Genomic DNA, 25,143 nt, shown 5'->3' with positions numbered 1-25,143 from the left:
CTCGAGTCCAGCTTGGGTCACTTTTCTCTGACTCAAACTCAGGTAATGGTGACACGACTCGGACTCGACTTGGACTCTTCTTTGGTGACTCAGACTTGGAATGGAACACTAGGGACTCGAGACTTGACTCAGACTCGACAGCTGGTGACTTGACTACAACACTGGGAGGCAGTGAGTCCACGGCTATGCAAGTTTTGAATTTTCAATTTATTTTGGACTTTTTGATTTCATTTTAGTTTTAGTTAGTTTTCAGAGTGCGTTTGCTAGTTTAAGTTAAGTTTAGTTTCAGTTTTTCAGAAAAGTTTAAAGTAGTTTTTGTATGGGCCAGATTATGTATAAGGTCTCAGAAGTATGTAGCTACATATAATACATGGTTGGAAAATAGCCATAATGTTTCATCTTTGGGCTACTTTTGTGCGATGATGTGCTACACAGCAAGTGTCAAGTCTGTTCAATTTCTGTGGTTTAATGTCACGAGAGTTGACCGAAAATCATGCTGTCTCCTTTTTAAGTAGTGAACCATTATAGCTAAAAAACTAAAACTAGTTAGTTATGTTATGAGTTTTTAACTAGACCATATAGTTTCAGTTTAGTTTGAGTTTATTTTAAAGGTTTTAGTTTGTATTTAGTTTCAGTTTACTAACAATATTGTTCACTGATTATTTAGTTTGAGTTTACTATAATAACCACAGTGATTCAGCTCGCCTCACGACGATGATTAAGAACAGGCATTGCTTTTTATTTCGGATTCGATCTGACTATGTCAGGGTTGTATAACCATTATGTGTCAACAGACAGTAAGCACTGTTTACTGCAGCTGCTCTTCTTCTTTTGGGAAGCCAAAATATGGCCCATTGGATTTATGTGAAGGGTTAGAAACTATCTGGTTGCTGTCTTTCTCTACCATGTGTATGCTTATCAAATATATAATGAGTAATGTTTAGTTCCAGTACATTTTATTATGAAGGGGGGAAAAATCACCAATTGATTTATGGTTGCATTTACAGTCATCCAAGACACAGTTAGATGTGATTTATTCGTATGTTTGCAGAAACTCACTATACTATACTCTAATCTTTACTCCAATCAATTCAGAGTTCAGAGTTGCTGTCTTTCAATACATTCTTCTTTACTACATTCCAAAAGTAGTAGCCTTAGGTACAAAATATATACTGTAGCTGAAGGGCAGAGCAAAGCCAGTGCACTTATTGCACTATTTTGTATATAAATTATATTAGAAATTGCACCCTTACCTATTGTGTTCCTTTATTTTATCTGATGTATTATGTCTATGAAGATTCATTTATGCATCCAAGTAATTGTAGTTTCAACAGAGCTTTAATTTAAAAACACATTAATTAAAAATATAAAATACAAGCCGTTTCAATGTTCATCCATACACCTTTATCAGTTGTTTAGTGTGCACAGGAAGTAACTCTGGCCTTAATACCAAGGGGGTAAGCTTCTCCTCACAACCCGAACCTCCTATGGCGCCATTTTGATGCTAACAAGCACTCACCCCCCGTTAGCATCCCATTGACTGCCATTCATTTTGACGTCACTTTGACAGCGAATAACTTTACATCTGAAGCGTTTAAAGACTCTATTTGTCCATTGTTTATTTCTAAAGAAACACGACAATGTATAAAAGTCTCCATTACCTTGTATCTCACGTTATGGCTCCATAGCAGACGTTTTTGTAAAAGGCTAACGATTGTGTCATAACCACACGACTTACTGTCTCATAGTAGAGGAATTACCGTCTAGTACAGGAGAAGCTCTCAGGCAGTTTTGACTTACAATAGCTGTTTAAGTTTAATTACTAATGTTAACTAGCATTTTAGTTAGCAATAATTAGCCTGTGCCTATGTTATCTCCTTACATATACCTACACTCTCCGTCTCTGCGGATCTGTTGGTCCATTCTTATATACAGTCTATGCTTAATACACAAGACAAGTCACACGATGTCATGATATATCTGATGTATTGTACTTTCACTTTTGATTGAACTAATATTTTTGTGATTTTGTTTTTATATAAACCTGGTTTATGATCAATGTAATCGTGATGAAAATCACTTTGCAAATAAACTTTATATTGTCCATTTGGCTTCCTTGATCATGATGTTTACTATTTGATCGCACTCTAAAAACATTGACAACCTAAATGGATGTTTTTTTGTACTTAAAGTGGCTATATGTAACTTTCAGTTTGTGTTGATTCTAGTGGCCACTTTGGAAAAAAAGCAGCAGTGTTTTTACCACACCTGCTGTTGTAAACATAGATATAAAACAATGGTTGTAAAGGTCTTTTCTTATTGCCCACTGTAGATTACTGAGTTAGCGTTACCGGGAGGTCATATAGTTGCGATGAATGAAAATCATTAATTTACAATAAGGGAATACGTTACAGATGCATCGTTGCATTTCAAGTGTTGCATACAGAGGCAAATATAGCATTCTTTTCAAAATATTAATTTGACAGCTTAGACAGTAGATTGTACATACGACACACTATAAGTAGCCTATGTAGGCTATACTACTCAACAGTGGCTGAACTGACTACATTAAAATGTCCATTTTAATGCTTTACTTTATTAATAACAATCATAATAGCATTAATAATATGACACTGGCATTGGTTATTGTGCTGCCTAATGAGGACTTTTACTTGTGTTACTCAAGTAGGCTACATTTTGCCGTTTGAATGCATGATTTGACATTTGTACATTTGTAATGTAGCCTATTATTTTGATAAGCATTCATTTATTATATTCGAATAACAGTGGATTCGGACAGAACCTATATCACCCAAATAACCTCATGATTTACATGTTTAAAATACAAATAACATGGAGACACAGGCTGAATCAACATTCGCATCGATTAAAAATATGTTAGGCCTGTCAACTTTTTTTTTTTTTTTTTTTTTTTTTACAACGCTTTCAAAATAAGCGGAACCTTCAGTCGATGGAAGAGCCCGGCTGCAACAACACGGAATGTTTGTGTGCAGCACTTCTGAACACGGAAGTGAAGCTGCTGCTCCTGTTTATGTTTATGTTTTTGTGTTTCGCACCTAGACAACTTCATTTGTAAAACAGTATGGCGGTGAGCGCCGTTCACCTGGAGTCAGACGCCTTTCTGGTGTGTATGAATCACGCGTTGAGCACAGAAAAAGAAGAGGTGATGGGTTTGTGCATCGGAGAAGTGGAAGTCACCCGTATCGTCCATATTTACTCGGTCATCATCCTCCGCCGCTCGGACAAGAGGAAGGACCGGGTGGAGATCTCCCCTGAGCAGCTGTCCGCGGCCTCCACGGAGGCGGAGAGGCTGGCCGACATAACCGGCAGGCCGTTGCGGGTGGTCGGCTGGTACCACTCCCACCCGCACATCACCGTGTGGCCCTCCCACGTCGACGTGAGGACCCAGGCCATGTACCAGATGCTGGACCAGTGCTTTGTGGGCCTCATTTTTTCCTGTTTCATAGAGGACAAGAACACCAAGACGGGCCGGGTGCTGTACACCTGCTTCCAGTCAGTGCAGGCGCAGAAGGGATCCGAGTACGAGCGCGTGGAGATACCCGTCCACGTCGTGCCCCGCGAAGCCATCGGTAAGGTGTGCCTGGAGTCGGCCGTGGAGCTGCCGCGGATCCTGTGTCAGGAGGAGCAGGACACTTACCGCAAGATCCACAGCCTGGCGCACCTGGACCCCGTTACCAAGATCCACAACGGCTCGGTGTTCACCAAGAACCTGTGCAGCCAGATGTCGGCGGTGAGCGGGCCGCTGCTGCAGTGGCTGGAGGACAGGCTGGAGCAGAACAAGCAGAGCATCGTGGAGCTGCAGCGGGAAAAGGAGAGGCTGCTGCAGGAGCTGGCTGTGTGAGCCGCCCGGGAGGACACAGACGTGGGGGGACAGTTTGGAGAGCACTATTAGTTCTGTTGCTGGTGTTGGACAGGGGGGAAATGATCTGTTCTACCTTCCAGGCAGGGTTGGTTTTGTTCAACCATAAGCCCAGAAACAAAGATGCTAAATTGACAACGATATAAAACAGAAATAAAAATCCTCACATTCAAAGAAGCTGGAAACAGGAGGTTTTTGGTGATTTTTGCTTTGAAAATTCTTTTGAAAAATGTATTCATCACCTAATTGTTGCAGATAGTTTTTCTGTCAATCAGCTAATCAATGAATCAACTAATAGTTTCAGCTCTATAGTCCCTGGAGCTGGTTTCTAAAGTCTGTAATGTCGGATTTGTAGTTTTGATTACAGGTAATTCCTGATTTAAAATAAGTCAACCATTATTTTTTTTTCTGCAAAGGTTTTGTACAGCTCTTTTATGATGAGACAAAATTAAACTTAATTATTTAAGAAGTTCAAAGGTTCATGTTGTTAAAAACCAACAAAAAAAATGATGAATGAACAATGATGCTTACGGTTTACGTGCAGTTTAGTGTCCCAAATCCCACTATGGCCACGCCAAGACCCGCCCCACGAAGCAGCTCGATTGGTTGGGGTTAGGCAATTGACCTCGAGTGGTTGAGGTTAGGATAGTCGATTGGTCAGGGGACAGGACCTGTACAAATGGGGTTACGTTACGGGGAATTTGGGACACTAAACTGCACGTATACCAACAAGATATTTTCATGTGGTTGTTTTACATAATGTAATGGAAGATGTTAGCTTTCATGTACCTTTTAATGGAAACTACCTGGAGGGAAAACTGATGGTGTAAAACATTCATTATTTGGGGTAAATGGGCAAAAACATTCAAAGCTACAGTTGGGTACATTTAGAGCCTCCGTCCCACACTATAATCACTCTGAATCAGAGCCAGCTAAGCCCACTGAGGGACAAGTGAGAACGAGAAAGTGCCTTTGGACTAGCAAAGTGTTATTGTAGCGTACTGTAAATGAGGGTTATTGGATGTAAAGGGTGTGTGGGGGGTTGCTGTTTAACAGCTACTGTAACATCTCTAATGCCATTGGTTGGCTTCTGTTCTTCTGTTTGCTTTGTCTTTTTCTTGTGTCTTGTCTTATCCCAGATTTGGAAAGCCTGAGGAGCATTATTCAGGTGTGAGTAGCGTGGTGTTTTTCTCTGCATCCACCTACTGTAAAATAAAAAACCTTTTGTGTTACTTCACTGGGACCCAGAGATAAACAGACTCCGCTGTCACTTCACTTTAGTTTGAAACAGTGAGGTTGTAATTAGAAATGTTCCGATACCGACACCAGTATCCGTATCGGCTCCGATGCTGCGTTAAACGCTGGTATCGCTATCGGGAAGTACAGGAGTTTATGCACCGATCCGATACCACATAATAAAGCCCTAAAGAAAATCTACATTAAAGTAGTTTATTTATGTTCTTTTTCCGTTATAACTGACTCTCAAACTGGATAAAAAAAGAAAGTTATGTGGCGTTCATTGTTTGTGTTTGCTCATGTTTGCTCAAAGAGTTTAACCTGAGCCAGACCGACAACAAAGATATAGAAATAATATCACATCCATACAGGGATAGTAGTATACAGTTGTTAAAACATAATAAAATATATGACATGCTGGTATCGGATCAGTACTCGGTATCGGCCGATACGCAAGTTCAGGTATCAGAATCAGTATCGGGAAGTAAAAAATGGTATCGGACCATCTCTAGTTGTAATACTTACTGAAACATATTTCTTTTAAAATTTCTGTTTTCATATTTGGTAACAGTTTTAGGGCACATTCATTAGTCCAGCAGTGCTAAATTTTACCAAGGCAAATCCAAAAACGCAGTCATAATGGCCTACACATTTTAAATTCAATTTGACTTACAGAGGTTATGATTATCTCTGATAGCTGTCGTGAATAAACGTCCATCAATCTGCATAAGAATCATATAATAGGAAAAAGATGCTCCCGTGACTCCAGAACTTGATACGTTTTTAAATTCTCTTCAATATCAAAGTAATCCAGTGGTACTTGTCTGTACATCAATGGGCACATTGCAAACAGGAACTGCTATTGGCAAATTAGACATACTTTTAAAGATTCCAATTTGCAAAAATATGTAAACAAATATATGATAAACTAAAAAAAAACACTGGCATAAGTTGAAGCCCACTGTAACTCACTTAATCCACACAAACATTAAAAACTCCTGGTTTAGTCATACATTGTCACAGAAAAGGGTTGTTGCTACCTCAGTTTCCTAAAGCCAAAGGGGAAAGGCCTTTTTGACAGAAGACATTTTCAATACAGGTGTAAATAAGAAAATAAATGATGGCCAAATTCCATTACGCTGTGTTGGTTACAGGGTCCTTGTATTGTGCATGCTGGTACTCTGTAACACTATGGCTACTGGAATAGAACAGAACCATCTGTTCTTTCCCTACTATGACCAGTCAAAATGTCTGCAGTGAAGAAGACCTATTCAGTATTAATGTTTTCTATAGCTTGCTTTGCCTAACCAACAGTCCAAAACTGATCAGCAGTTGCGTATTTGCTGTCATGCGTTAATGAGAAAACCATATTTTTGCTATACAAATTGATTGTGTTGCCACATCCATCTCCATCCCAGTTTAATGTGTGATAAACGGGCGTGAGCACATGGTAACAATAGTCTGGTCATGTCTGTGTTGTACCACTAGGTGTCCCTATTGGCTGACTTTTCCCTTGGTGACAGTTGTCTCCACCAGAGACAAAGACCAGACAAGCAAATACTGCAAGGAAAACGAAACTACTTTATTGATTGACCGTACATAATGACTCAGTACGTTATTTTAGGACTTATCTTTCCATCTACGTATTCACTTTATACACAACAACAGTATGTTAAACAAGTATGTCAGCACTGTGGAGGAAAATAATTCAATGATGATTACAAAAAATGACTTAAAAGAAAAAAGGCTTAACTTTACTTTTCTGAATACATTGCCAATGTGACAATATCAAAATAACCCACAATGAATTATCCAACTGTGATTTAAAAAATAAACGTGTAAGTGCTGCTCAATTAAAGCCCAAGTAGCCGTACAGAGTAGAAAATATTACAGCAACAATGCAAAATATAGAACAAATTAGAGAAGTATGTACGTATATACACCACACAAACAGGTTTCATGTAGGTTGCATCAGGCATACTAAATGAATTGTCATGAGAAAGCCCTCTCTGTTTCCTGGGTGAAATCCACTCTAACTCTTGTCTACTTGACGTCACAAAACTCTGCTGTAGACCCCTTATAATAAACTCCCAGTCCGGCATAGAGAGGCTGAGTGAATGTGGTCTGCTCTTTGTGGAGGAGAGTGATAGTTTCAGTTTCAGAGACGCTGTAAAAGGACAGAATACCTGCCTTGTAATCCACGTGAACTCCTACTCTGGAGAATTGAGGGCCAGAAATGAGAATTTTCTTACCGTTATGTTTGAAATTAAAAGAGTGAGCACCTTTGGCCACAGACTCTAATGCCCAAGACTTGTCATTGTTTCCAAAGATACTTTCCTCTCCTGTTCTAACAATACCCTTGTATGCGACAGCTACTGTAACTCCTAAGCCACTCCACTCCACCTCCCAGTAACAACGTCCAGACGTCAGACCTTTGCTACTCAGAACCTGAGACCTGTCCATGAATCTGTCTGGGTGACTAGGATATGACCTTTCATCTTGGACTGAGGTTGCTTTTCTGTTCTCTTCAGATAGTACCATCTTCGTGCTGGCTGTGTTTGGATCCATTCTGAACTTGGGGTCTTGTGGCAGTAAAACATATACTTTACTCACTGCCCCTGAGATCTTGTTCAATTCCTTACCATAACTGTCCTTTAGTTTAACTATGGCATCTGACACTATTGTTGTCACATCATCAAAGTGTTGCAGAGGGTGGATATTGATGACGGGGAAGATGGCAGATGTAGTGATATTTGAAAGCGATAAGTAACCACGCAGAAACTGAATGTTGTCCTGTGTGTGAGAGAGTTGCTCCAGCTCAGCATCCCTCCTACTCAGCTCAGCAAGCTCCTGCTGCAGCTTCTTCTGTAGCTTTTTGGCCCGACTCACTTCACTTTCCTGTTGCTTTTTGATCTGCTGCTTTACATCAGCGTTTTTCTTCATGAGACGGGCGAGCTCAGTGGACATCATCTCGCAATTCCCTACAGCTTTATCAGCAGAGCGATTGATATACTCCACCTCCTTCTGAAGCTGCTTCACATATTTCTCTACATTCTTGATTCTTTCCTTGTTGTTTTGCCGAATCACCCCAAGCTCTTTCTGCTTCCTGGCCATTTCTTCTGCAGCGGAAACAGTGCCGTGGTCTTTATGTTGTTCAAAAGCGCACTTATAACAGATACACTGCTGATCGGTGCGGCAGAAAACCTCAAACTGATGAGGGCAGGTGTTCTCCGGAAGCGTTGTGAAAGCCCCATTAAACTTTTGTTTCTTAAATGGAACAACTTCAAAGTGAGGCTGGGGGTCCAGTTCTGCCTTCTTCAGCTCCTCCACTAAACCTGCCAACATGGTGCTTATATTCAGGGCAGGCCTTGTTTCAAAGGTCTGTCTGCACTGAGGACAGCTGCAGACTTTCTTCTGATCCTCCTTATCCCAGTGGTGTTTAATACAGCTCATACAGTAGCTGTGTCCACAGGGAATAGTCACTGGATCCTTCAGTAGATCCAGACAGATTGAACAGCAAAGCTTTTCCTGGCTGAGCTGATCTCCTGGCCGTGCCATTTCACCTCTCACTGATAGACTGACAGTGATATCATAGAGTTTGTGAATATCAATATGCCAAGAGGGAAGCGAAGAGGGGGTGGTTTCCAGGTTGTGCTCATTTCCAGAAAGAGGAGGAGTTAACAACAACTAGCCCATCCCCTTGAGCATGTTTTCCCCGTCTGTGTGGTTTATTTTGTGTTTTGTGTGATGTTCCTGAACGTACTGTGGTGGAAACTTTTCATGTTTGCAGCAGGTGTAGATTTTGGAAAATAGGAAAGTGAAACAAATAAAGACAGTCGAAGACCACACCAAGTTAGGTTTTTGTATTTTATTATAAACTTGCAAGAATATAGGAGTAACACGATTTCACAAAAGGTACAGCAGCCCAGTGTGGAAAAATGTATTCAACGAATGAGAAAAAGCACACAGTATTTATGCATCTTCAGTGAGATAGAAAGACATGGCCCCCTTTCTAAACATGACTCAACATTTCTTACAATCAAACATAGTCAGACATTCAGGAGCCACTTTGCTTCTTCCCCTCTGTACCACTTTCTACCCCAAGGTTTAGACATCCCGTTTATCTCAACTATGTGAGAAGTCTCAACTATTCAGGGAGAAATAACAGATAGTTTTAGGGTGACATTGTAGCCCCTATCTGTTCAGCGTACACATTACGCTCCCAGACTTTGTGGCTCTTACTTTCAACATGTGAGAATAAGAAAAACTCACTTTCAGCATTGTGAGACAAAGTAAAACAGAAATAAGACAAAAAAAATATAAAGAATCATGCTTAAATATAATTTTGCCATTACAGTACCCTGTTCCTGTTGCCGGGCAACGACTGCAAGGCGGAATTTCAGGATCACCTGAACCTGCTCTGACCTGTTCCTCATCAGCGAGTTCGTCACCACGATCAGCACTCCATCACCCGGACTCACCTGTCTACACCTCTGGCATTACTTTCCCAGTTATATTTTTGTCATCAATAAATACTCACCTTTTTTCACCACCTACCTTGTCCTGGTCTGCATTTGGGTTCAGAACCTGAGAGCTTCTGACAGACGGAAGTACAGTTTAAAGCCAAATTGACACAGAGAAAGGTTTCATCACACGTTCAGTTGACAGAGACAGTGCCCAAGTGTGACATAATTTTGGCACAAATGGAACCCTACTGGCTTCACCTGAAGGCTTTGAATTATGAACACAGTAGTCATCAAACGGAAGTATTTTTTTTAATCTTAAGAATATTAATAATTCATGACAAAGTGCCATAAGTGAACCAAGTTCTCTCACTTTACAGTGACTGTATGTGTTTGTTAATTAGCTCCCTGTCTGCTGGGTGAGTTTTGTGCTTTAAGCGGTTTGGACGGACGCCGTGGTCCTTGTTTCCTGGTGTGGGTGTGACGCGTGGGGGTGGGCATGGGGGAGAGTAGGGGCTTTGGAGCCAGGCTTGGGGGCAGCACGTGGACCCCTTTACGGGACAGGAGGCCAATCTCTGCCCTGGATACACACAGACATCTATAAATGTCTGTTTTTATATATATATATATATATATATATATATATATATATATATATATATATATATATATATATATACACATTATGTCATTAAAGTTTGTAAAATGTATTCCAGACTGAAACATATTTCTTTTAAAATTTCTGTTTTCATATTTGGTAACAGTTTTAGGAATGAAATATTGAACATTTGCTGAGTACAGACTTCTAACCGAGTTGCTTTTAATATTCTGATGAATTTACAGCATTGATTAGTTTTTTTTTCAGCTGCTGGGCACATTCATTAGTCCAGCAGTGCTAAATGTTACTAAGGCAAATCCAAAAACGCACTCATAATGGCCTACACATTTTAAATTCAATTTGACTTACAGAGGTTATGATTATCTCCGATATCTGTCGTGAATAAACGTCCATCAATCTGCATAGGAATCATATAATAGGAAAAAGATGCTCCCGTGACTCCAGAACTTGATACGTTTTTAAATTGTCTTCAATATCAAAGTAATCCAGTGGTACTTGTCTGTACATCAATGGGCACATTGCAAACAGGAACTGCTATTGGCAAATTAGGCATACTTTTAAAGATTCCAATTTGCAAAAAAAATGTAAACAAATATATGATAAAAAAAAAAAAAAAACACTGGCATAAGTTGAAGCCCACTGTAACTCACTTAATCCACACCAACATTAAAAACTCCTGGTTTAGTCATACATTGTCACAGAAAAGGGTTGTTGCTACCTCAGTTTCCTAAAGCCAAAGGGGAAAGGCCTTTTTGACAGAAGACATTTCCAATACAGGTGTAAATAAGAAAATGAATGTCCCAATCCCATTTATACCTATCTGAGCCCATATGGCCTCACACACTCACTCACTTAGCCCCTGAGATCAATTCAGTCTGTGAGTCTTTAGTCCTTAGTCCTCAGGGCTCACTTTGTCTCCACCTGTGTTAATTACAGTCCTCACCGGTGTTTAGACCTGTTTCGTTACCTCAGTTTCACTGACTGTTGCCACAGAGACATAGAACAGAGAGGCAAATACTTGTCTTTACTTAGTGACTTTATTAACATATCCAATCAGGTTCAGATTAAATAAACAGTGATGTAACTATTGATTAGTTAGATTCACTTTTCCAAACTACAAAGTGACAGGAAAAAAAACAATAAATATGATCAAATATGAATCTATTAAAAAAGACATGTGGTTTAGTTCATACAGTAGGAAGCAGAGAAAACAACATGTATCCTGGGACTCCACCCAGAGACAAAGACCAGACAAGCAAATACTGCAGGGAAAACGAAACAAATAAACGTGTAAGTGCTGCTCAATTAAAGATCAAGTAGCCTACAGAGTAGAAAATATTCCAGCAACAATGCAAAATATAGAACAAATTAGAGAAGTATATACACCACACAAACATCAGGCATACTAAATGAATTGTCATGCGAAAGCCCTCTCTGTTTCCTGGGTAAAATCCACTCTAACTCTTGTCTACTTGACGTCACAAAACTCTGCTGTAGACCCCTTATAATAAACTCCCAGTCCGGCATAGAGAGGCTGAGTGAATGTGGTCTGCTCTTTGTGGAGGAGAGTGATAGTTTCAGAGACGCTGTAGAAGGACAGAATACCTGCCTTGTAATCCACGTAAACTCCTACTCTGGAGAATTGAGGGCCAGAAATGTGAATTTTCTTACTGTTATGTTTGAAATTAATATAATTATCAGTACCTTTGGCCACACACTCTAAAGCCCAAGACTTGTCATTGTTTCCAAAGATACTTTCCTCTCCTGTTCTAACAATACCCTTGTATGCGACAGCTACTGTAACTCCTAAGCCACTCCACTCCACCTCCCAGTAACAACGTCCAGACGTCAGACCTTTGCTACTCAGAACCTGAGACCTGTCCATGAATCTGTCTGGGTGACTAGGATATGACTGTTCATCTTGGACTGAGGTTGCTTTTCTGTTCTCTTCAGATAGTACCATCTTCGTGCTGGCTGTGTTTGGATCCATTCTGAACTTGGGGTCTTGTGGCAGTAAAACATATACTTTACTCACTGCCCCTGAGATCTTGTTCAATTCCTTACCATAACTGTCCTTTAGTTTAACTATGGCATCTGACACTATTGTTGTCACATCATCAAAGTGTTGCAGAGGGTGGATATTGATGACGGGGAAGATGGCAGATGTAGTGATATTTGAAAGCGATAAGTAACCACGCAGAAACTGAATGTTGTCCTGTGTGTGAGAGAGTTGCTCCAGCTCAGCATCCCTCCTACTCAGCTCAGCAAGCTCCTGCTGCAGCTTCTTCTGTAGCTTTTTGGCCCGACTCACTTCACTTTCCTGTTGCTTTTTGATCTGCTGCTTTACATCAGCGTTTTTCTTCGTGAGACGGGCGAGCTCAGTGGACATCATCTCGCAATTCCCTACAGCTTTATCAGCAGAGCGATTGATATACTCCACCTCCTTCTGAAGCTGCTTCACATATTTCTCTACATTCTTGATTCTTTCCTTGTTGTTTTGCCGAATCACCCCAAGCTCTTTCTGCTTCCTGGCCATTTCTTCTGCAGCGGAAACAGTGCCGTGGTCTTTATGTTGTTCAAAAGCGCACTTATAACAGATACACTGCTGATCGGTGCGGCAGAAAACCTCAAACTGATGAGGGCAGGTGTTCTCCGGAAGCGTTGTGAAAGCCCCATTAAACTTTTGTTTCTTAAATGGAACAACTTCAAAGTGAGGCTGGGGGTCCAGTTCTGCCTTCTTCAGCTCCTCCACTAAACCTGCCAACATGGTGCTTATATTCAGGGCAGGCCTTGTTTCAAAGGTCTGTCTGCACTGAGGACAGCTGCAGACTTTCTTCTGATCCTCCTTATCCCAGTGGTGTTTAATACAGCTCATACAGTAGCTGTGTCCACAGGGAATAGTCACTGGATCCTTCAGTAGATCCAGACAGATTGAACAGCAAAGCTTTTCCTGGCTGAGCTGATCTCCTGGCCGTGCCATTTCACCTCTCACTGATAGACTGACAGTGATATCATAGAGTTTGTGAATATCAATATGCCAAGAGGGAAGTGAAGAGGGGGTGGTTTCCAGGTTGTGCTCATTTCCAGAAAGAGGAGGAGTTAACAACAACTAGCCCATCCCCTTGAGCATGTTTTCCCCGTCTGTGTGGTTTATTTTGTGTTTTGTGTGATGTTCCTGAACGTACTGTGGTGGAAACTTTTCATGTTTGCAGCAGGTGTAGATTTTGGAAAATAGGAAAGTGAAACAAATAAAGACAGTCGAAGACCACACCAAGTTAGGTTTTTGTATTTTATTATAAACTTGCAAGAATATAGGAGTAACACGATTTCACAAAAGGTACAGCAGCCCAGTGTGGAAAAATGTATTCAACGAATGAGAAAAAGCACACAGTATTTATGCATCTTCAGTGAGATAGAAAGACATGGCCCCCTTTCTAAACATGACTCAACATTTCTTACAATCAAACATAGTCAGACATTCAGGAGCCACTTTGCTTCTTCCCCTCTGTACCACTTTCTACCCCAAGGTTTAGACATCCCGTTTATCTCAACTATGTGAGAAGTCTCAACTATTCAGGGAGAAATAACAGATAGTTTTAGGGTGACATTGTAGCCCCTATCTGTTCAGCGTACACATTACGCTCCCAGACTTTGTGGCTCTTACTTTCAACATGTGAGAATAAGAAAAACTCACTTTCAGCATTGTGAGACAAAGTAAAACAGAAATAAGACAAAAAAAATATAAAGAATCATGCTTAAATATAATTTTGCCATTACAGTACCCTGTTCCTGTTGCCGGGCAACGACTGCAAGGCGGAATTTCAGGATCACCTGAACCTGCTCTGACCTGTTCCTCATCAGCGAGTTCGTCACCACGATCAGCACTCCATCACCCGGACTCACCTGTCTACACCTCTGGCATTATTTTCCCAGTTATATTTTTGTCATCAATAAATACTCACCTTTTTTCACCACCTACCTTGTCCTGGTCTGCATTTGGGTTCAGAACCTGAGAGCTTCTGACAGACGGAAGTACAGTTTAAAGCTAAATTGACACAGAGAAAGGTTTCATCACACGTTCAGTTGACAGAGACAGTGCCCAAGTGTGACATAATTTTGGCACAAATGGAACCCTACTGGCTTCACCTGAAGGCTTTGAATTATGAACACAGTAGTCATCAAACGGAAGTATTTTTTTTAATCTTAAGAATATTAATAATTCATGACAAAGTGCCATAAGTGAACCAAGTTCTCTCACTTTACAGTGACTGTATGTGTTTGTTAATTAGCTCCCTGTCTGCTGGCTGCGTTTTGTGCTTTAAGCTGTTTGGACGGACGCCGTGGTCCTTGTTTCCTGGTGTGGGTGTGACGCGTGGGGGTGGGCATGGGGGAGAGTAGGGGCTTTGGGGCCAGGCTTGGGGGCAGCACGTGGACCCCTTTACGGGACAGGAGGCCAATCTCTGCCCTGGATACACACAGACATCTATAAATGTCTGTTTTATATATATATATATATATATATATATATATATATATATATATATATATATATATATATATATACACATTATGTCATTAAAGTTTGTAAAATGTATTCCAGACTGAAACATATTTCTTTTAAAATTTCTGTTTTCATATTTGGTAACAGTTTTAGGAATGAAATATTGAACATTTGCTGAGTACAGACTTCTAACCGAGTTGCTTTTAATATTCTGATGAATTTACAGCATTGATTAGTTTTTTTTTCAGCTGCTGGGCACATTCATTAGTCCAGCAGTGCTAAATGTTACTAAGGCAAATCCAAAAACGCACTCATAATGGCCTACACATTTTAAATTCAATTTGACTTACAGAGGTTATGATTATCTCCGATAGCTGTCGTGAATAAACGTCCATCAATCTGCATAGGAATCATATAATAGGAAAAAGATGCTCCCGTGACTCCAGAACTTGATACGTTTTTAAATTGTCTTCAATATCAAAGTAATCCAGTGGTACTTGTCTGTACATCAATGGGCACATTGCAAACAGGAACTGCTATTGGCAAATTCGGCATACTTTTAAAGATTCCAATTTGCAAAAAAATGTAAACAAATATATGATAAAAAAAAAAACAAAAAAACACTGGCATAAGTTGAAGCCCACTGTAACTCACTTAATCCACACCAACATTAAAAACTCCTGGTTTAGTCATACATTGTCACAGAAAAGGGTTGTTGCTACCTCAGTTTCCTAAAGCCAAAGGGGAAAGGCCTTTTTGACAGAAGACATTTCCAATACAGGTGTAAATAAGAAAATGAATGTCCCAATCCCATTTATACCTATCTGAGCCCATATGGCCTCACACACTCACTCACTTAGCCCCTGAGATCAATTCAGTCTGTGAGTCTTTAGTCCTTAGTCCTCAGGGCTCACTTTGTCTCCACCTGTGTTAATTACAGTCCTCACCGGTGTTTAGACCTGTTTCGTTACCTCAGTTTCACTGACTGTTGCCACAGAGACATAGAACAGAGAGGCAAATACTTGTCTTTACTTAGTGACTTTATTAACATATCCAATCAGGTTCAGATTAAATAAACAGTGATGTAACTATTGATTAGTTAGATTCACTTTTCCAAACTACAAAGTGACAGGAAAAAAAACAATAAATATGATCAAATATGAATCTATTAAAAAAGACGTGGTTTAGTTCATACAGTAGGAAGCAGAGAAAACAACATGTATCCTGGGACTCCACCCAGAGACAAAGACCAGACAAGCAAATACTGCAGGGAAAACGAAACAAATAAACGTGTAAGTGCTGCTCAATTAAAGATCAAGTAGCCTACAGAGTAGAAAATATTCCAGCAACAATGCAAAATATAGAACAAATTAGAGAAGTATATACACCACACAAACATCAGGCATACTAAATGAATTGTCATGCGAAAGCCCTCTCTGTTTCCTGGGTAAAATCCACTCTAACTCTTGTCTACTTGACGTCACAAAACTCTGCTGTAGACCCCTTATAATAAACTCCCAGTCCGGCATAGAGAGGCTGAGTGAATGTGGTCTGCTCTTTGTGGAGGAGAGTGATAGTTTCAGAGACGCTGTAAAAGGACAGAATACCTGCCTTGTAATCCACGTAAACTCCTACTCTGGAGAATTGAGGGCCAGAAATGTGAATTTTCTTACTGTTATGTTTGAAATTAATATAATTATCAGTACCTTTGGCCACACACTCTAAAGCCCAAGACTTGTCATTGTTTCCAAAGATACTTTCCTCTCCTGTTCTAACAATACCCTTGTATGCGACAGCTACTGTAACTCCTAAGCCACTCCACTCCACCTCCCAGTAACAACGTCCAGACGTCAGACCTTTGCTACTCAGAACCTGAGACCTGTCCATGAATCTGTCTGGGTGACTAGGATATGACTGTTCATCTTGGACTGAGGTTGCTTTTCTGTTCTCTTCAGATAGTACCATCTTCGTGCTGGCTGTGTTTGGATCCATTCTGAACTTGGGGTCTTGTGGCAGTAAAACATATACTTTACTCACTGCCCCTGAGATCTTGTTCAATTCCTTACCATAACTGTCCTTTAGTTTAACTATGGCATCTGACACTATTGTTGTCACATCATCAAAGTGTTGCAGAGGGTGGATATTGATGACGGGGAAGATGGCAGATGTAGTGATATTTGAAAGCGATAAGTAACCACGCAGAAACTGAATGTTGTCCTGTGTGTGAGAGAGTTGCTCCAGCTCAGCATCCCTCCTACTCAGCTCAGCAAGCTCCTGCTGCAGCTTCTTCTGTAGCTTTTTGGCCCGACTCACTTCACTTTCCTGTTGCTTTTTGATCTGCTGCTTTACATCAGCGTTTTTCTTCGTGAGACGGGCGAGCTCAGTGGACATCATCTCGCAATTCCCTACAGCTTTATCAGCAGAGCGATTGATATACTCCACCTCCTTCTGAAGCTGCTTCACATATTTCTCTACATTCTTGATTCTTTCCTTGTTGTTTTGCCGAATCACCCCAAGCTCTTTCTGCTTCCTGGCCATTTCTTCTGCAGCGGAAACAGTGCCGTGGTCTTTATGTTGTTCAAAAGCGCACTTATAACAGATACACTGCTGATCGGTGCGGCAGAAAACCTCAAACTGATGAGGGCAGGTGTTCTCCGGAAGCGTTGTGAAAGCCCCATTAAACTTTTGTTTCTTAAATGGAACAACTTCAAAGTGAGGCTGGGGGTCCAGTTCTGCCTTCTTCAGCTCCTCCACTAAACCTGCCAACATGGTGCTTATATTCAGGGCAGGCCTTGTTTCAAAGGTCTGTCTGCACTGAGGACAGCTGCAGACTTTCTTCTGATCCTCCTTATCCCAGTGGTGTTTAATACAGCTCATACAGTAGCTGTGTCCACAGGGAATAGTCACTGGATCCTTCAGTAGATCCAGACAGATTGAACAGCAAAGCTTTTCCTGGCTGAGCTGATCTCCTGGCCGTGCCATTTCACCTCTCACTGATAGACTGACAGTGATATCATAGAGTTTGTGAATATCAATATGCCAAGAGGGAAGCGAAGAGGGGGTGGTTTCCAGGTTGTGCTCATTTCCAGAAAGAGGAGGAGTTAACAACAACTAGCCCATCCCCTTGAGCATGTTTTCCCCGTCTGTGTGGTTTATTTTGTGTTTTGTGTGATGTTCCTGAACGTACTGTGGTGGAAACTTTTCATGTTTGCAGCAGGTGTAGATTTTGGAAAATAGGAAAGTGAAACAAATAAAGACAGTCGAAGACCACACCAAGTTAGGTTTTTGTATTTTATTATAAACTTGCAAGAATATAGGAGTAACACGATTTCACAAAAGGTACAGCAGCCCAGTGTGGAAAAATGTATTCAACGAATGAGAAAAAGCACACAGTATTTATGCATCTTCAGTGAGATAGAAAGACATGGCCCCCTTTCTAAACATGACTCAACATTTCTTACAATCAAACATAGTCAGACATTCAGGAGCCACTTTGCTTCTTCCCCTCTGTACCACTTTCTACCCCAAGGTTTAGACATCCCGTTTATCTCAACTATGTGAGAAGTCTCAACTATTCAGGGAGAAATAACAGATAGTTTTAGGGTGACATTGTAGCCCCTATCTGTTCAGCGTACACATTACGCTCCCAGACTTTGTGGCTCTTACTTTCAACATGTGAGAATAAGAAAAACTCACTTTCAGCATTGTGAGACAAAGTAAAACAGAAATAAGACAAAAAAAATATAAAGAATCATGCTTAAATATAATTTTGCCATTACAGTACCCTGTTCCTGTTGCCGGGCAACGACTGCAAGGCGGAATTTCAGGATCACCTGAACCTGCTCTGACCTGTTCCTCATCAGCGAGTTCGTCACCATGATCAGCACTCCATCACCCGGACTCACCTGTCTACACCTCTGGCATTATTTTCCCAGTTATATTTTTGTCATCAATAAATACTCACCTTTTTTCACCACCTACCTTGTCCTGGTCTGCATTTGGGTTCAGAACCTGAGAGCTTCTGACAGACGGAAGTACAGTTTAAAGCCAAATTGACACAGAGAAAGGTTTCATCACACGTTCAGTTGACAGAGACAGTGCCCAAGTGTGACATAATTTTGGCACAAATGGAACCCTACTGGCTTCACCTGAAGGCTTTGAATTATGAACACAGTAGTCATCAAACGGAAGTATTTTTTTTAATCTTAAGAATATTAATAATTCATGACAAAGTGCCATAAGTGAACCAAGTTCTCTCACTTTACAGTGACTGTATGTGTTTGTAAATTAGCTCCCTGTCTGCTGGGTGAGTTTTGTGCTTTAAGCGGTTTGGACGGACGCCGTGGTCCTTGTTTCCTGGTGTGGGTGTGACGCGTGGGGGTGGGCATGGGGGAGAGTAGGGGCTTTGGAGCCAGGCTGGGGGGCAGCACGTGGACCCCTTTACGGGACAGGAGGCCAATCTCTGCCCTGGATACACACAGACATCTATAAATGTCTGTTTTTATATACATATATACATATATATATATATATATATATATATATATATATATATATATATATATATATATATATACACATTATGTCATTAAAGTTTGTAAAATGTATTCCAGACTGAAACATATTTCTTTTAAAATTTCTGTTTTCATATTTGGTAACAGTTTTAGGAATGAAATATTGAACATTTGCTGAGTACAGACTTCTAACCGAGTTGCTTTTAATATTCTGATGAATTTACAGCATTGATTAGTTTTTTTTTCAGCTGCTGGGCACATTCATTAGTCCAGCAGTGCTAAATGTTACTAAGGCAAATCCAAAAACGCACTCATAATGGCCTACACATTTTAAATTCAATTTGACTTACAGAGGTTATGATTATCTCCGATAGCTGTCGTGAATAAACGTCCATCAATCTGCATAGGAATCATATAATAGGAAAAAGATGCTCCCGTGACTCCAGAACTTGATACGTTTTTAAATTGTCTTCAATATCAAAGTAATCCAGTGGTACTTGTCTGTACATCAATGGGTACATTGCAAACAGGAACTGCTATTGGCAAATTCGGCATACTTTTAAAGATTCCAATTTGCAAAAAAATGTAAACAAATATATGATAAAAAAAAAAAAAAAAACACTGGCATAAGTTGAAGCCCACTGTAACTCACTTAATCCACACCAACATTAAAAACTCCTGGTTTAGTCATACATTGTCACAGAAAAGGGTTGTTGCTACCTCAGTTTCCTAAAGCCAAAGGGGAAAGGCCTTTTTGACAGAAGACATTTCCAATACAGGTGTAAATAAGAAAATGAATGATGGCCAAATTCCATTACGCTGTGTTGGTTACAGGGTCCTTGTATTGTGCATGCTGGTACTCTGTAACACTATGGCTAATGGAATAGAACAGAACCATCTGTTCTTTCCCTACTATGACCAGTCAAAATGTCTGCAGTGAAGAAGACCTATTCAGTATTAATGTTTTCTATAGCTTGCTTTGCCTAACCAACAGTCCAAAACTGATCAGCAGTTGCGTATTTGCTGTCATGCGTTAATGAGAAAACCATATCTTTGCTATACAAATTGATTGTGTTGCCACATCCATCTCCATCCCAGTTTAATGTGTGATAAACGGCCGTGAGCGTATGGTCAAAATAGTCTGGTCATGTCTGTGTTGTAACACTAGGTGTCCCCATTGGCTGACTTTTCCTTTGGTGACAGTTATTGGCCCAATCCCAAAGTCCGGACTCACAGACTCACGGATTTTGGTGCGCGTTCTCGCGAAATTCGTAAGGGCTTAGGGTTGTCCCAATGTCGAATTTCAAAGGGCGTGAGGGTTTGAGTACACACTTACCGAACCCTTTCCGTGAGTCTGCATCGATGCAGACTTCACCAAAGGGAATTACCCACAGTTCAAAGCGTTGTGACGTTTACTGCGGAGACCATAAAAATCCGGAAATTACAAAGGGAAACAACAGCACGACACACGACCACGGAACACAGACCAACCTGTTGTCCAGCTTGTAAAATAAGAGTTTGAAAACATTTGGAATCAGGCAACCGTCTCCTGTGCCTTGGCCGTGTGGAAAGCAACAAACTTAAAATGAAAATTCCCAAACCGGCAAGTGTCAGCAACATCTTTGTTATTAAACGTCGCCAAGTTAACATGTGATCTGGTGAAGTGCTGTCCCAATCCCATTTATACCTATCTGAGCCCATGTGGCCTCACACACTCACTCACTTAGCCCCTGAGATCAATTCAGTCTGTGAGTCTTTAGTCCTTAGTCCTCAGGGCTCACTTTGTCTCCACCTGTGTTAATTACAGTCCTCACCGGTGTTTAGACCTGTTTCGTTACCTCAGTTTCACTGACTGTTGCCACAGAGACATAGAACAGAGATACTTGTCTTTACTTAGTGACTTTATTAACATATCCAATCAGGTTCAGATTAAATAAACAGTGATGCAACTATTGATTAGTTAGATTCACTTTTCCAAACTACAAAGTGACAGAAAAAAAACCAAATATGATCAAATATGAATCTATTAAAAAAGACATGTGGTTTAGTTCATACAGTAGGAAGCAGAGAAAACAACATGTATCCTGGGACTCCACCCAGAGACAAAGACCAGACAAGCAAATACTGCAGGGAAAACTCAGTACGTTATTTTAGGACTTATCTTTCCATCTACGTATTCACTTTATACACAACAACAGTATGTTAAACAAATATGTCAGCACTGTGGAGGAAAATAATTCAATGATGATTACAAAAAAGACTTAAAAGAAAAAAGGCTTAACTTTACTTTTCTGAATACATTGCCAATGTGACAATATCAAAATAACCCATAATGAACTATCCAACTGTGATTTAAAAAATAAACGTGTAAGTGCTGCTCAATTAAAGATCAAGTAGCCTACAGAGTAGAAAATATTCCAGCAACAATGCAAAATATAGAACAAATTAGAGAAGTATGTACACCACACAAACATCAGGCATACTAAATGAATTGTCATGCGAAAGCCCTCTCTGTTTCCTGGGTAAAATCCACTCTAACTCTTGTCTACTTGACGTCACAAAACTCTGCTGTAGACCCCTTATAATAAACTCCCAGTCCGGCATAGAGAGGCTGAGTGAATGTGGTCTGCTCTATGTGGAGGAGAGTGATAGTTTCAGAGACGCTGTAGAAGGACAGAATACCTGCCTTGTAATCCACGTAAACTCCTACTCTGGAGAATTGAGGGCCAGAAATGTGAATTTTCTTACTGTTATGTTTGAAATTAAAAGAGTGAGCACCTTTGGCCACACACTCTAAAGCCCAAGACTTATCATCGTTTCCAAAGATACTTTCCTCTCCTGTTCTAACAATACCCTTGTATGCGACAGCTACTGTAACTCCTAAGCCACTCCACTCCACCTCCCAGTAACAACGTCCAGACGTCAGACCTTTGCTACTCAGAACCTGAGACCTGTCCATGAATCTGTCTGGGTGACTAGGATATGACTGTTCATCTTGGACTGAGGTTGCTTTTCTGTTCTCTTCAGATAGTACCATCTTCATGCTGGCTGTGTTTGAATCCAATTTGAACTTGGCGTTTTTTGGCAGTAAAACATCTACTTTACTCACTGCCCCTGAGATCTTGTTCAATTCCTTTCCATAACTGTCCTTTAGGTTAACTATGGCATCTGACAGTTTTGCTGTCACATCATCAAAGTATTGCAAAGGGCGGGTATTGATGCCGGGCAAGATGGCAGATTTACTGATAGTTGACAGCGATAAGTAATTGTGTAGAAACTGGACATGGTCCTGTGTTCTAGAGAGTTGCTCAAAATCAGCGTTCTTCTTTCTCAGCTCAGCAAGCTCCTGGTACAGCTTCTCCTGAAGCTCTTTTACCCGACTCACTTCACTTTCCTGATGAAATTTGATCTGCTGCTTCGCATCTGAGCTTCTTTTCTTAATGAGACAGACTAGCTCAGTGGACATGGTCTTGCTGTTCTCCACAGCTTTATCAGCAGAGCGATTGACAGCTTCCACCTCCTGCTGAAGCATGTTCATATATTTCTCTCTACTCTGGATTCTCTGCTGGATTTTTTGCCAACTCACCGCAAATTCTTTCTGCTTCTGGGTCACTTCTGCTGCGGCTGAAACTTTTTCATGGCCTTTATGTTCCTCCAAGGCGCACAGATAACAGATAAACTGCTGATCGGTGCGGCAGAAAACCTTCATCTTCTTAAAATGATGAGGGCAGGTGTTCTCCTGAAGCTTTGTGGAAGCCTCATTCAGCTTGTGTTTCTTTAATGGAACAACTTCAAAGTGAGGCTGGGGTCGCTCCAGTGCTGTCTTCTTCATGTCCTCCACTAAATCTGCCACAATGGTGCTTATATTCAGGGCAGGCCTCGGTTCAAAGGTCTGTCTGCACTGAGGACAGCTGTAGACTTTCTTTCGATCCTCTTTATCCCAGTGGTGTTTAATACAGTTCCTACAGTAGCTGTGTCCACAGGGAATAGTCACTGGATCCTCCAGTAGATCCAGACAGATGGAACGGTGGAGTTTTTCTGGCTGAGCTCTTATCTCACTGATAGACTGACAGTGATATCATAGAGTTTGTGAATATCAATATTCCAAAAGGGAAGAGGGAGTGGTTTCCAGGTTGTGCTTCTTTCCAGGAAGAGGAGGGGTTAGAAAAACAGGTTTGTTCATCCCCATCATCTCTCCTACCTTTATTGAGGAAACAAAATAATAAAAATCTTCAGTCTTAAAGACTGAAGATTATTATTATTTTATTAAAATAAATAAATAAATAATAATAATATATTGAAGTAAGTAATGTGCTGTGACTAAAAAGACCCTGCTCTATTTTCTGAATATTCTCCTCAGGAACTCCTCAGTTCTGAAGAAAGGCATTCATCTAGTGGGGGGGGGGTATTTGAGGACAGCCATACCTAGCCCTGTACGCATGAATTAACAGGCAGAATCTATGTAAATCTTTATGTCACCAACAAATATAAACAAATTAAAGATGGACATCTGTAACTTTAAAAGCGCAATTGCTTTAAATTTCTCAAAACTGTGTTCAGACTTCTTAATGTAAACAAAGATAAAGGCCACACTGCCAATTGATATGAAAGCATAAAATGTAATTGTTTAAAAATGGATGTTTCATGTATTGACTGTATAGGTATTGTATTAATAATCATTTGGAAGTCAAGCTGTTTTTAGCATTTGAATGTGCTCATTCAAATCCCCTGACAATAACATCACTCAAACAGAATACTAGACTTAACAACGCAGTATGACTATCTCAGGATGACATTGGACAGTACTGGCTAAAAACATAATGAGTACAGTAGTGTTGAGACAAAGGTCTACTTTTTGGATTCATTGGAAAACAGAAAGCTAGAAAGATATTGCTTGCTTTAGAAAGCTTGAAAAAGCTAACGAGTATGGGGTTCCATTTGTGCCGTAATTCTGTCACGTGTCGACTGAACATTTGACAAAACATATGTCTTATCAACTTGGAACTGTACTTTAGTTGTGATAAAACTATTTCTACAATCTGATTTCCTATGTTGGTTGCTCAATTGACATATTTGTCAATTCAACTTTAAACTGTACTTGTCTGTTGTCTTGTTGCACTCACTGTCATTTGACTGTGTTGGTAGTAATGGCGTCCTGATGTGTCAACTGTGTTTTTTTTGCTGGTCGCCCTCATTGAATGGACAAGTCTTGACTGAATAAATCGTGTTTCTGTACCTCATGCGAGCATGGCTACCTGGCTGATCATAGCGCTTGAATGCTGTGCAGGGCAGTTCTTGCCATGGAAGTGGGATTCATAATAACGCTGCGTTCAGTAAGTTGGGTGTGGTTTCATCTAAACTGGGTTGAAAAATGCCAATCAAATGAAACATTAGGACTACATGCACAACACCATTTAAATGACAAGGTGTGCAACAAGATGACAGAAGTACAGTTTAAAGTCAAACTGACACAGAGAAAGGTTTCGTCACATGTTCAGTCGACAGAGACAGTGCCCAAGTGTGACACAATTTTGGCACAAATGGAACCCCACAGTTCAAGTACACAGGCTATGTTAATATAAAAATGTACCCAAAGTCAAATCATCAATAAAATCTGGATTGGGAGTTTGCAACATATTGAATGCAATAATGTGGTTTGTATGCTATCATCTACTGGTTTCACCTGATTCCAAAAGCAGTTGCGAGCGCTCGGAGAACAAAGTGACACAAAGCAGGGTGCTCAGGGCGGAAAACAGATGAGAGAGGCTTTGGTCAGAGTTTTAATATATGTTTTTCAAGTGAATGCATTATGCTTCCATAATGGAAGATGTGCTAGAGAGCCCTAAAGACCCACCCACGCTGTTATTCAAAGTTTATTACTGTTGTGAGAATTTCTATGGTGCTGTGTT

At 40.4% G+C, this 25,143-nt stretch overlaps 3 protein-coding genes across 3 annotated transcripts; 1 reads left to right on the top strand and 2 right to left on the bottom strand.

Annotated features, from left to right (window-relative positions):
* Positions 1-2,963: 2,963 nt before the first annotated feature.
* brcc3 (BRCA1/BRCA2-containing complex, subunit 3) lies at positions 2,964-4,395 on the top strand. Its single transcript, XM_031277422.2, has 2 exons — positions 2,964-3,876; positions 3,998-4,395. The coding sequence occupies exons 1-2, from the start codon at positions 3,104-3,106 to the stop codon at positions 4,008-4,010; spliced, it is 786 nt and encodes a 261-aa protein (XP_031133282.1). The 5' UTR covers positions 2,964-3,103; the 3' UTR covers positions 4,011-4,395.
* Positions 4,396-6,698: 2,303 nt separating this feature from the next.
* Positions 6,699-13,306, bottom strand: LOC116034738 (tripartite motif-containing protein 16-like protein). Its single transcript, XM_031277453.2, has 2 exons — positions 11,825-13,306; positions 6,699-7,323 (listed from the first exon to the last, which is right to left on the bottom strand). Exons 1-2 carry the CDS (start codon positions 13,197-13,199, stop codon positions 7,181-7,183), a joined length of 1,518 nt encoding a protein of 505 aa, XP_031133313.2. The 5' UTR covers positions 13,200-13,306; the 3' UTR covers positions 6,699-7,180.
* Positions 13,307-16,190: 2,884 nt separating this feature from the next.
* LOC116034737 (tripartite motif-containing protein 16-like protein) lies at positions 16,191-17,702 on the bottom strand. The gene has a single exon (XM_031277452.2). It carries the CDS (start codon positions 17,700-17,702, stop codon positions 16,191-16,193), a length of 1,512 nt encoding a protein of 503 aa, XP_031133312.1.
* Between the last annotated feature and the right edge of the window lie 7,441 nt (positions 17,703-25,143).

The sequence above is a fragment of the Sander lucioperca genome, chromosome 14, assembly GCF_008315115.2.
Source record: "Sander lucioperca isolate FBNREF2018 chromosome 14, SLUC_FBN_1.2, whole genome shotgun sequence".
Taxonomy (NCBI): Eukaryota; Metazoa; Chordata; class Actinopteri; order Perciformes; family Percidae; genus Sander; species Sander lucioperca.
The sequence above is the reverse complement of the archived record's forward strand: the minus strand, read 5'-3'. Positions and strand labels throughout refer to the sequence as shown.

Excerpts from the sequence above, each read along its gene's own strand:
- brcc3 (XM_031277422.2), top strand. The coding sequence starts at position 3,104 with ATGGCGGTGAGCGCCGTTCACCTGGAGTCAGACGCCTTTCTGGTGTGT.
- LOC116034738 (XM_031277453.2), bottom strand. The coding sequence starts at position 13,199 with ATGGCACGGCCAGGAGATCAGCTCAGCCAGGAAAAGCTTTGCTGTTCA. Across the intron at positions 7,324-11,824 it reads TTACGTGGATTACAAGGCAG|GTATTCTGTCCTTTTACAGC; the intron begins GTATTCTGTCCT and ends ATTACAAGGCAG.
- LOC116034737 (XM_031277452.2), bottom strand. The coding sequence starts at position 17,702 with ATGGCACGGCCAGGAGATCAGCTCAGCCAGGAAAAGCTTTGCTGTTCA.